Here is an 11,758-nt window from a genome sequence, read left to right on the forward strand (position 1 = left end):
TCCCCCGGGATGAGCTGGATGAAGTGGCTGGGGAGAGGGAAGTCTGGGAGTCCCTCCTAAAGCTGCTGCCCTCGCGACCCGACCCCGGATAAGCGGAAGAAGATGGATGAATGGATGGAAAAGAAACTTGGACCTGTAATCCCTCCTATTACCAAAGGGTCGCAGCACCACCCCTCGCCGCTCATTTCTGCCATGGCGACAGTTGACGCTTTCAAGAGAAATGGGAATTACAATACTTGCTCGCTGAAAATCAAGGCAATTGTGTTTGTCTCATTTCTAAAGAGACGCTTGCCTTGTTTAAGCATTTCACCCCAAAGACACACTAGTAGACTCAACATGGCATCACAACAGCGATTCTTCACGCGGGGCTGTGAGTCAAAATGAAATAGAAATTAAATATTACTTAATATTAAACATTAATGAGTGGCCATGTTAATACTCGTCATGGAGCGACGCCGGACTGGCCTGCTCTTCCTCCCCCGGTTGGACTGCGTCGTGAGCTCGGACTGCTCCGTCCTGGAGCATTGTTGGGATGCGTCGGCAGCGGGTCTGCGAGGCAGCGGGAGAGGGGCCAGCGCGGAGACATCGGGCCAGGCTTGCGGCCACCCCACCTCGCCCAGCCGTGCCTTCCATTCTACTGGCGTACGTTCGTTCGCGGGACGACAAGATGGGTTGCGTTCGCCTGATAAGATCCACGAACCGGACAGTGCGTGCCTGCTGTGTGCTCGTGTTCACAGTGGCCTGGTTGACTGTCATCTTTCCGGACTCTGCTGTGGATCGGGAGCGGCTAGCGTGCTATCACTCTTATTGTTCATCTTCTTGTTTTATTTTTCCTGTGTTGTTTACTTGTATGTGCGTTGTGAACTCTGTCTTGTTACCCTGGGATAGTGAGAAACGTAATTTCGATCGCTTTGTGTGTCTTGACATGCGGAGCTATTGACAATAAAGGAGACTTTGACTTTGACTTTGACTTTGACTGTTGATGTTATAAACCTGTAGATGTGACACAAGCTATTACGTTCTACTTTTACTATTACTGTTACTTTCTGAAAGATATTGTAAATGACAAGAGCAAAACTCACTTGTTTTAAGTTTCAATAATAACAGACACATTTGCATTACTTATAACTCCTGTTTAAAATGTTCATGAGGAAAAAATAATTTGAAACTCATGTAAGGTATTTCAAACTGTTTTTTTTCAATGTTATCTGACTCTTCAGATATGAATGAAAGGCAGAATTTGTGTTTTTAGAGTGGTTCACATCTGCCTGAATGGCTTATGTTTGGTTATTTTGTCATTTGAAAAATAAAGACAATTGTGACAATGAAATTTGTTTTAGAACAGTGTGTATTTGCATGAAATGTTAGTCGTTCAAAAATGTCTGAAAAAAACGATTGGCCCCCCAGGCCCCTTCACTTTATTAAATCTGGCCCTCCTTGCAAAAAGCTTGGACACCCCTGTCTTAAGGCAGGCATACAAATGTTGTTCCGCAAGCTTCTGCTTCAGCCCATGAAAAGTCCACCTGAATGAGAAAGACATAAATAATTGTACAATTTGGCACGGAAATATAAAAGTGTCTGACAGAGGGATCTAAAGTGTGCATTTCGTACCTGTCACTTCCAGGCTTGTACCCGTAACGTAACGAGAATCGTCCGAAGCAAGGAAGGCACATACATCAGCAACCTCTACAGGATGACAGACCAAATAACACACACAGTAAAACCCAATGAAAAAAAATCTTATGGCACTTATGGTGCACAAATAGGGAGAAATTTGCAAAAATTGGTCACCTGTAGCTTCTCCCATTCTTCTCAGTGGTATTAAAGCTTTCATCTGACATAAAAACAAAACAATCAGAGAAACGGTGTTAAAAATAAGACAAAATATACATTTATTTTTTAAAACATTAGTTCATACACAAATTTACGTCAGCGTTTTAGACTCATGATTGACTTCACATTTAGGAAAATAACATTTACTTATAGTATTCATCAAAGCTGCATTCTTTCTTACAGCCACAGAGTGGCAGTGTAAGCAGAAAACACAATGGAGCAGATTTTAAACACTGTTTTAACATCAATATAGTTTAATGATTGTTTATAATGTCTTCCTTGCTTTTTGATAACTCAAAATAAGTGTATGAGTATTAATTTAATTAATTTAGATTTTTTTTTTTTTTACCTTGCTGATCACTTTCTCGGGCACCGCGTCCGTCATGGGTGTCGAGATGAACCCTGGCAGCACGCAGTTACACCGAATCCCAAACCTGAAATTCCATACGATGTTCCCATCTGAACATTGCGTCCGTAATATTTTTACGCCGGAATTCGCTCTGCTCACCTACTGAGCTCCTTGGCGGCCGTCATAGTTAAACCTTGTACTCCGGATTTTGAGGCGGCGTAATTGACCTGTCCTATGTTTCCCACCTGGAACATAATCCATCAAGCATGATCAACCTCAAGCATCTCGCATTAACGGAACTATGTGGTTGCATACTTTGCCCACAATGCTTCCCAGAGTAATGATGGATCCTTTGGTGGCTCCGCAGGCCACCAGGGCCTGAGCAACCGCCTGTATGACCAAAAAGGAGCCCTGGAGAGACAATTTTAGTTAGACGGAGCAAGATGAGTGGATGGGACCAGATGGTTATCCTACTTTCAGGTTGACCTGGACCACCTTGTCAAAGTCCTCCTCCTCCATGTCTAGCAGGAAGTTGTCCAGGGTGATGCCTGCCGCATTCACGCACACCGAGGGAGGCTGGAAGTAGCGAGCCTGAACAGATTTATTTGTCATATTTGTTCTCAATTGAGATCTTGGGTCAAAAATGTAAAATGAAGGACAAACTTGGATGCTTGTGAGCAGAGTCTTCACACTCTCTTTTGACGCCACGTTCGCCGCCGCGGCCATGTGTGCTTGACCCCTTAGGTCACTTGGCAAGCTTTGCAGCGTCTCATTGGCCGACGCCTCGTTGATGTCAGCGACTACCACGGAGGCGCCCTCGGAGGCTAAACGCTGGCACACGGCGCGACCAATTCCGCTACCGCCACCTGGATGAGACGTGAAATCACACTGACATGGCGACCTGTCCAAAATGTTGCCTGTCATTGAATGGCGACCAATCTAGGGTGTCAGCAGGGCTACAGAAAAATAATAACCTTCTTCGAAGTAGTTGTCATTCATATGCTACAAATTGCTTCTGCATGGCCGTTTACAATTTATATGAAATTCTATTAATTTGTTTCCATCAAAGTCTTTAGGGTGTGCCTTATTATTATTTGCAAAAATAATAATAAAATAAATATTGTTCTTTTAAATCGCTGTTTTTTCTCGAACCAATTGTATTTTGGGTTTAATTTTTCGTTTTATCATTACTGCATTTGTCTGACGTAGGTGCCGGTGAGGCCAAATAATTGCAAAAATGTATTTTCAAAAAGGACCTTTCAAGTTAAAATGGACATTAAGAGTTTGCTGCCTAGATTTATTCGCCACTTCAAGCGGCAACACGGTTTTTTTTTTCTACGAATAAGCATGTCCGGTGAGTACGCTGTGTTTTAATTCATCTTTTTAGGGTTTTTCATGTACTAAGATTATCTGTTGATGCAATGGCAGATTATATTATTTTTCCCTAAATAAGAGAAATGCCTTCGTCTGACCTCGCACAGTTGTAATGCGCCGTTTTGCACATTTTGTGACGTGTTCAAAAAGTAGAATCCGAGTTTGCTGCGGTGGAAAGGAAACTAAAATACTAACCCACTATTGGAAGATTAACTTTACAGAGTTAATACAGCTGCCAAATAGTTTTGGTTAATTTACCCGTCACCACTGCCAACCTTGACACAAGTCGCCGAGCGGTCGCCATATTGCTTTTGTATTTTTGTAGTGTCTTGTTTGGCCGTTAGGTGGCGCTAAAATCGCGCTGGCGTTGAAGGCGAAAGTTGATCGTTTAACTTTTGAATTTGGTCACCATGAAAAAAGGATAAAATCCATACAAAATGCAACGTTTTTAAACGCTTCTTGCTTACTTTGCTCCTCAGACACTACATTTATCCATTAAATGAGTCATTATCATGACACAAAACAAAGTATCAGCAGGTTTCTTTTCCATTCCAAACAATGTTTGGTGAGCAGGTCTAAAATGTCAAAATAAAGCGGTAAACACAGATGTCCTTTCTGCTTTTGTTTTTTATTAGCAAATTGGTCACAAGGAGCAATCGAGTGTACAGAAACAATTGAAAGGAGGGAAAAACAAAACACTCATCCGACTTAAACTTCACACGGATTGAGCGCCATGCCCACTTTTTAACGCCTGCGTCAAAACTATGGAGAACTTCGGCAGGTCACACACACACACACACACACACACGTTTGTCTTCTCAAGCATTAATGTAAAGACAAACATCTTGAGCATTAATGTAGAGACAAACTGTCGATGTTTCCCAAAAAGGGAATAGTAAAATACTTCTTTATAAAAGAAAAGTTCTATAACTGTACAGAACATCTACACACACCGTCAAGACAGCGAGCACAGTTAGAAGGGAAATCGTCTCCAGAAGTAGAACGGACTCTGGCTCGAACACCCAAACTCCCCCTGACACATGCAATGCAATCTCCCCACCGATGAAGCTTCCCGAACTCGGCCCAATTCAGACCCTACCCAGACCCAAAAATAAGTCCCCTGCCGACCTCTCCTCATGCGGTCCAATAAAGGCGCCGGCTCTCAGCTGGACCGGATGCTCTGGTCCAATCCACTGGGGAGTGGAGCAACAGGGGGTTATGGTAAGGTGACCGCCCCCTCGTATAAAATAAAAGGAAGAAAAAAATTCAGAAAGTCTTCTGCCTCTCAGCCAGAGTCGGATTCGCTGGTGTCGGAGGACGATGAGGATGAGGAAGACGAGGAAGAGTCTGAGGAGGAGCTGCTGGCGCTGAGGCGTGACGGCTGAGTGCTCGACTCGGTGGCCGGTTTTTCCACTACAAAAATGAAAAAGAAACGGCTATGAGCAATCTTCAAAAATTTTAGTTGAAGCCCTTTTGTGATTACTAAGAGTATTTAATGAAATAAACGCAAGTATATTTGAATACAGGTAACGTCTACCTCGTTACCTCAGAAGCAGAAAGTAGAAACTTACGCTTGGCTTTGGTGGGCTTCTTGCCAGAGTTGAGCTGCCCGCTGACATCCATTAGCCTTCTCTCCAGTTCAAGTTGTTTCTCCAGCGCCAGCTCCTCACGTGACTTTCCGGCACTGTTCTTGATGGCTTTGAAGGGAACGCGCAATTGAGATTCAAGTTTACATCTTTATGGAAAAAAGGCGGCCATCGCCTTTTATTCCTTACCGTAAGGCTTGCGCGGCTTCTTCCTCAGGCACGTCATGACGTAGCGTTCCAGCTCTCGCAGCGTGGACGGCTTGAGCGTCTCAAAGTCGATCTCGATCTCCTCTGGGTTAGTGTCTCGGAGGGATGGTTCTCGCGACTGGATGATGTAAACCACGCGACCCAGCTTTTCGCCCGGTAGCTTGTTGATGTCCAGGCTGAGCTGCCGCTTCTCATCGTACGACATGGGCGCAGTTTCTTCCTCCTCGTCCGAGTCAAAATGGTGTATTAGAGGCTCTGGGATGGCTGGCGGCACGCTGAACATCATGCCTCCCTTTTTAGACCTGGCGATTTGAAGCAATATCAAACGTATTGATGATTTATCACACAAGCATGTAGTACCAAGAATGCCCAGCAGGTGTCAACACTCACTTGCTCTTGTTGTTTTTCTTGCTCTGGCCCTTCTTGATTGGTATCATAGGAAGGCCCATTGCCTTATTGCTCTTATTTTTGGGGGTTTTGCTAACTTTGGGGGGCTTGGTGGGCCTGATTGGCACCAGCTCCTCTTCGATCTTCTGGTGCTTCTCACCCTTCCTCTTTTTCTTCTTCTTGTCCTTCTTTTCTTTCTTCTTCTTGGGTTTCACTATGGGGCCCTGAGAGAGTGCCGTGAGCTGCTCGTGGACAGCTTTCAGCTTGGGAGGAGAAAAGAAAGTCAGGGGTCAGAAAATGACAGTGGACGCACAAGGCGAGGTTCACTTTCACGGACGATACCTGCTCCTGAAGCTCGGCCAAGCGGTTGGCTCGCTCCTCTTCAGAGTCCGAACTGGGGCTGCTTTCGCTCTCGCTCTCCTCGGTACTCAGCTCGCTCTCGGACGAAGAGGAAGAGGACGAGGAGGAAGACGACGAGGAGCTCGGGGGTGCCGGCTGCTCATCGGGCATCTTGGCGAAGCAGAACTCAAAAACGTCCTGATGGGCGAGCCAACGTGTGACCTTTGGGCACTGCCCACTTCCCCATAATGGACCTGCCTCATTGGAGCGAGGCTTACCTGGAGCTTTCGAGCCATGGCAACCACATCGTGGTCGGGGGGGTTGTACTTGTAGCAGTTGGAGAACATCAGCCTGATGTCTGCCGAAAACTGCTGAGCGTCCACGTACTCTCTGCTATCCATCTTCCTCTGCAAGCCATGAAACAGATTTTCGTTAGTAAATAACATCTCTTATTAACTCTAGCTAGTGCATCCTGGCGTACCTTGATAGTGCTGAGGTCCATGGGCTGCTTGATGATTTCGTGGTAGTCGTGGAGACCAAGCGAGGACGCGTCCACGGGCTTGTAGAAAGGCCAGGCGTAGGCGGCGTGCTTCTTGGACAGAAGCTCCTTCAGGACACCACTACAGTAGCGCAGCTGCGGCGTTAGCTTGCTGCGACGCACCGGCGTTGGCAAGATGGAGTCGGGCAGATCCTTCTTGGGGGGCTTGATGGGCCGCCCGCTTACTCCTCTCCTGCAGCCTCCGGGTGCTTTGCCACCCAGCAGGACCTGTCCGTGATCCGCATTTATACCCATGGCTTGGTTGAGACCCAGACCCTGGTTGAGACCCAGACCCTGGCTCAGGCCTAGACTTTGGCCAAGGCTCAGGCCTGTGTCGTGCTCCACTCCGAGTGCGGTGAGGGTGAGCGGCGAGTCGTGCCCTCTGCCCAGGCCTAAGCCCATGCCGGCAACGTTCATGGAGCTCATGATGGGCATGGCCACCGTGGTGGGGGTGGTCGTGTCGGCTTTCCTCTTCACGCCTTTTTTCTGTCATCAAAAGAAAATTATAAGCGTGTTTGCCATGTCTCATTTCCACGATAAGCATATTATCATGGCGAGTCTTACCTTGGTGGTGGGCTGTGTGGGCGGCAGGCTGGTCATTTGGGGGATGCCGTGCTCATTAGGGAGGGAGAGGGACAAACTCTTGGTCATGATGGCTTTCGGCAGGGTGGACAAGATGGTTTCGGGGGTCTCCGGGGTGGTCGGCGAGTACACAGACTGTGAGACGGCTGGCACCTGGTGTGCGGTGGTGATGCCGCCGGAGGCTGAGGAGCAAATCACGAGACGATGCTTAGCGGCGGTTCGCAAAATGTGTGAGCCGTAGCTTTGATGGATTTTATTTGCCTGTGAGGCATTTAAAAAAAAAAAACATAATTGTCAATTGGGCTTTGCTACGCACCCATACTTCCTCTGCCCCTCTTTCCCGCTTTGACGGGTCTGCTACGTGGCGGGGGAGGGCTCAAGTCCACTTCCTCGGGGGGCATCTGCGCCACTTTCTGTAGAAACGCTTTCTCCAGTGACTGGGCCATTAAGACGATGTCGTCCGACGGCTATAATGACACACACGGAAAGCAAACAATGAGGAGCCTCTCGTCCTGCTTCGTTCACAGCTGTCGGTCGTACCTTATTGTAAATGTAGCAGTTGGTAAACATGGTGTTGAAGTCCTGCATGCATTCGCTGGCACTGTAGTAGTAGTTGTTCTCAAGCCTCCTCTTGATGGTGCCCAAGTCCATTGGGACTTTGATGATCTTGTGATAATCCTGGAGAGAGATTAAAACATTTATAAAATGAAACTTATTTTAAAAGAACTACTTTTGAGAAATGGAGACTTTGCCCAGCCATGCCCCTAACGAAATGACATGTCTTGATGCAAACTCACAGGCAGGTTGAGCTTGACGGCGTCAACTGGTTCGTGGAAGGGCCACGCAAAATGGTGACGCCACAGCGACTTGAGCACAACCTTCTGAAGGAACTGCAACTGGTTTGTCATCTTCCCCCGTCGGCCAGACTCTTTTGTCAGGGACTGTGGGTGCCCGGGGGCCTGGTTGTGTAGTGGCATCCCCGGGCTTTCAAAGCCTTCATAGAGCAGAGACGGCTTCCGGATTCTTTTTCCAGCCGTGCCGGAACTCTGCTCCAGTGCCGTGAGCCCCATTAGGCCGACATCCAGCCCACCGTGGGAGCTGTGGAGAGCACAGTGTGGCAGCTTAGCAAGGCTATGCAGTAAGGCGAGATTAATTCATCTTTGTCTCCACTTATTGATAATATTACAGGGGACAAATGGTGACTATATAAAGCCGTTATTGCAGAGAAATTCTGACTTAACAGCGCCCCCCGCTACCCCTCTTCAAAAAAGTAGGGTGCTTATCTACCAGCGCTTCTATAGTTATTGACGTCTCAAGATCAGAATGTCATCCTGTAGACTTTTATAAATGTTGCCTTTTTTCACAGTGGCAGTCATCTTGTTACAGGAAATGTTGCTTTGACCTGCAACGTGGCTTCTATTGACTCGCTACTGCCCCTAGTGGCCACTTTAAAAGTGCAAGTCGCTGGGGGAATTCTACTCTGCTGTAAAGTGTTTATACCCACATAATTATCAGCATTATTTAACTACACGCAGAATTTTTTTTTTGCATCCCTGTGGGAAATAAACAATTTGATTTGCCTTGTGGAAGGAGCAGGAGACAAATTGGCAAAATACACCAAATCTGGTTGTATTCATCTGTTTTTGGAATGATAAGAGCCTTTGGAAACGTTTGACAATTAGTGCTTTATTATTATTATTTTTATATATATATATAAAAAAAGGTACAACATAATAAAACAAAGTGGATGTGAACACATTTTAACCCTAATAGCATAGTTGCATTTTAGCTTCCTGACACAATGTCATCAAAACATTTCTTGCCAAAAAGTTTCATTACGTCTGATGAGTCAAATCTGTCAGTCATGGTAACCTGCAAAAGTTTAATCGAGGCAAGTGGACTCGTGTTTGTTCAATTTATTGTCTTTCTGTGAACATACAAAAATGACTTGGTGATTGTGCTATTTGGCTAACAAATACTGGTGCTTAGTCGCAAAATAAAAATATAAAGTCAAATGGTAAAAAAAAAAAATAAGCATTTTAATCTCTAATTTGAGTGACACTGGGCGCCGTAACCTGGACAACGGACCACACAATGGTCAAGTAGCATCTTCGACTTGACCGGTTGAAACAAAACCACCACGGCTGGCTACGATCATAACAACCATTGGTCGAGTCCGAGACTAACACGTCATAACATCGTAGCATACATACTAAGGCGTTAATTACGATTTAAATGGAATATATGTGTCATGGTGATGTGCGATTGCGCCAAAATTACGGGGAGCTAATGCGACCTAACTAAGGCTAGCAGCGCTGCAAACATCGCGCCGGTATCCTGCAAACATAGCCGACACATTTACACACATTTTAGTGCCGCGTCATAAACTCCGCGTCCGATCTTAGTCAATAGTTCCCGTGTACGCATCAATTTCTCCGGGGATACTTTGGCGCGCGCATACGGACACAGCGCCGGTATAGTCCCAACATCTCATCAAAATAAAACAAAGATTCATGACATTTTTGGGGGCAAATATCGCATCCGATGGGAAGCTGAGAGTCAAGTTTACCAGTAGATACCTGTCAATCAGCGGGTTAACGGCCATATCCATCGGGATGGATCCGGATTGCGTTTTGCTATATTCGAGCCAGTATCCGGTTGTGTTCCGCTTTCCGTGTTTTTTTTTTTTTTTTTTTTTAATCGGTTTCTCCAGCAGCGACGTAGACTTCCTCCTGCTTCGTAGAAATGGCGCTTGCTTAGTTACGCCAGCTCCTTTATAAACCCACGACGCACCCTATTGGCTACGCGTGCTGAAAACGTCCCCGCCCTTTGAGTTGCGATTGGCTCTTCGCGTTGCAAGTCAGCTTCACTGCACCCTGAAACGGCTCGCTAAGCCTTTGAAGTAGAAAGCATTCAAAGCAATTCTTTACTGTAAAGGGAGTCACACAAAGTCTTTGTGGCCTTTTCCTCCCGCTTATCGTGTTCACGTCCCTTCTTCGTGATTATGAGCTAGCAGACATTTTTGCAAGGACCTCTAAACTGGAAGGTCTTGAATTACGTCAACCTATGCAAAGCGGAGGCGGCGATTGGCCAATGCGCAACAAACGCGGGCTTTCTGTGCGTCTTTCTGCAACCCGATTGGTCGAGCCGCAGGATGACACCGCCCTCATACCGATTCTGGCCTCTCCCCACTCACCAGAAGATCAGTCGCAGAGAGGCGCCGGTCGCCATCTTATTCCACGACGACGACGACTTAAATCATCAAATTGTGCTCAGGTATCGCAATAATTTTCCCAAATGACACTTCTAAATCCAGTACGTGTCACCACCGAACGGAAACCACATTGACAATTGCGTTTCATCCATACTGAAAGACACAAACGACGTCGAACATGGCCCGCTTGGAGAACAAAGAGTATATTGTCAAAACAGTTAAACGTGCGCAATGACATCAATAAAACAAAATATAGCGATCAAGCATGACTATCATGAAAAAACGCTGAATACGTGCTTGGCAACGGGAACAACAGGATGACGCAGCAGTTTTATCGCGGCTTGGAACTAGTCGGGCTGCTAATCTCTTACGTCCAATAAAAAATTGCCATGTAACTAAAGGCATGACGTCGCTAACTGCACACTTTGTTATCAAATAGCGAAAGTGACATATAACATTCGAAAGAAAAAAACTTGACAAAATTCGTCTAACGTGTCAATGGTTAGCCAATAACATGCGCCCATCCCCCACTCTCCAAGGTTACAGACGACCAGCAAAGTCACTTAAACATGCAAATCAAACCACTGAGTACTCGACAAAACAGAGAAAACATTGTGGAAGGGGAAAATGTGATAAAAAATGCGTGCGAAGTTGATAGTGATAAGAAATGTAAATGTTAAAAAAGGTATACCCCCCAAATCCCAAGGATTAAAATAAAGACAAATGTGGCTTGGTAAATCCAAAAGATACTGCGAAACTTGTCTCGAAAACATCTTCTGATCTTCCAACACGATACTTTTTTTTTTTTTTTTTAAGCAACACATTCCCTCCAACATGTCCGCCCTTCTCCCATTCTACGGGGCAGGGTGGAGGAGGGGTAATCACATGACCAGATACACCCCGACTCTCAATGCTGAGCGAAACTTGGAAACGAAACTACTGCCAAGCAATTCAAACGAGCCTATTTCACAGGGCCCTGGTGAAGAAAAATCTCGTTTTTGCACCCCTACGTAGAAATTGAACAAGTAATTCCTCAACAGTTTCGGGTAGAAACGCCACAATAATCCAAACAAAGAGCAGGCTTGAGTCTGTGCTTGTCTCTCGGTGATTGGCCAGGATTGCTCACGTGACGAGTCGCGTTTTTGCCGATTTAATCACGATTGCCCAAATGTCTGTCGCTTTTTATCATCCCTGGGAGAAGGAAGAGTCCCCGAACGATCCAGATTTAGGTGTAGATGTTAAATCGTCCAATTTGTCGTAAAAAAATAAATAAAAAGGCTAGCTCGCGAGCTCCGTCGTGTTGCGTGGAGGCGAAACACTGCGCATGCGCATGCGTCACTGCAATGGTG

General features: G+C 46.0%; 2 protein-coding genes across 3 annotated transcripts; both read right to left on the minus strand.

Moving 5' to 3' along the window:
• Positions 1-1,330: 1,330 nt before the first annotated feature.
• On the minus strand, positions 1,331-3,907 carry hsd17b8 (hydroxysteroid (17-beta) dehydrogenase 8). Of its 2 annotated transcripts, none has more exons than XM_049751578.1 (9): positions 3,815-3,907; positions 2,846-3,048; positions 2,678-2,773; positions 2,498-2,593; positions 2,342-2,427; positions 2,183-2,267; positions 1,792-1,834; positions 1,612-1,686; positions 1,331-1,523 (listed from the first exon to the last, which is right to left on the minus strand). In XM_049751578.1, exons 1-9 carry the CDS (start codon positions 3,858-3,860, stop codon positions 1,504-1,506), a joined length of 750 nt encoding a protein of 249 aa, XP_049607535.1. In that variant the 5' UTR covers positions 3,861-3,907; the 3' UTR covers positions 1,331-1,503. The 2 variants fall into 2 exon arrangements, with proteins under 2 accessions (XP_049607535.1, XP_049607533.1); XM_049751576.1 differs by having other exon boundaries at positions 2,657-2,773.
• Positions 3,908-4,165: 258 nt separating this feature from the next.
• brd2a (bromodomain containing 2a) lies at positions 4,166-11,715 on the minus strand. The gene is made up of 12 exons (XM_049751403.1): positions 9,775-11,715; positions 7,993-8,293; positions 7,736-7,873; positions 7,512-7,662; positions 7,178-7,377; positions 6,557-7,099; positions 6,354-6,482; positions 6,079-6,273; positions 5,740-5,999; positions 5,332-5,651; positions 5,128-5,253; positions 4,166-4,969 (listed from the first exon to the last, which is right to left on the minus strand). Exons 1-12 carry the CDS (start codon positions 9,804-9,806, stop codon positions 4,842-4,844), a joined length of 2,523 nt encoding a protein of 840 aa, XP_049607360.1. The 5' UTR covers positions 9,807-11,715; the 3' UTR covers positions 4,166-4,841.
• Positions 11,716-11,758: the final 43 nt, after the last annotated feature.

This window comes from Syngnathus scovelli, chromosome 19, assembly GCF_024217435.2.
Source record: "Syngnathus scovelli strain Florida chromosome 19, RoL_Ssco_1.2, whole genome shotgun sequence".
In the NCBI taxonomy this organism is placed as follows: Eukaryota; Metazoa; Chordata; class Actinopteri; order Syngnathiformes; family Syngnathidae; genus Syngnathus; species Syngnathus scovelli.

Bases quoted from the DNA above. Each gene is read 5' to 3' on its own strand.
- hsd17b8 (XM_049751576.1), bottom strand. From the start codon at position 3,860: ATGGCGACCGCTCGGCGACTTGTGTCAAGGTTGGCAGTGGTGACGG. The intron at 3,049-3,814 runs GTAAATTAACCA...CGTCTCATCCAG, and splicing joins AAGGTTGGCAGTGGTGACGG to GTGGCGGTAGCGGAATTGGT. The intron at 1,687-1,791 runs GTGACCAATTTT...GTCATCCTGTAG, and splicing joins AAGAATGGGAGAAGCTACAG to AGGTTGCTGATGTATGTGCC.
- brd2a (XM_049751403.1), bottom strand. From the start codon at position 9,806: ATGGATATGGCCGTTAACCCGCTGATTGACAG. The intron at 7,874-7,992 runs GTGAGTTTGCAT...ATCTCTCTCCAG, and splicing joins CCGTCAAGCTCAACCTGCCT to GATTATCACAAGATCATCAA. The intron at 5,254-5,331 runs GTAAGGAATAAA...TTCCCTTCAAAG, and splicing joins GAAGCCGCGCAAGCCTTACG to CCATCAAGAACAGTGCCGGA.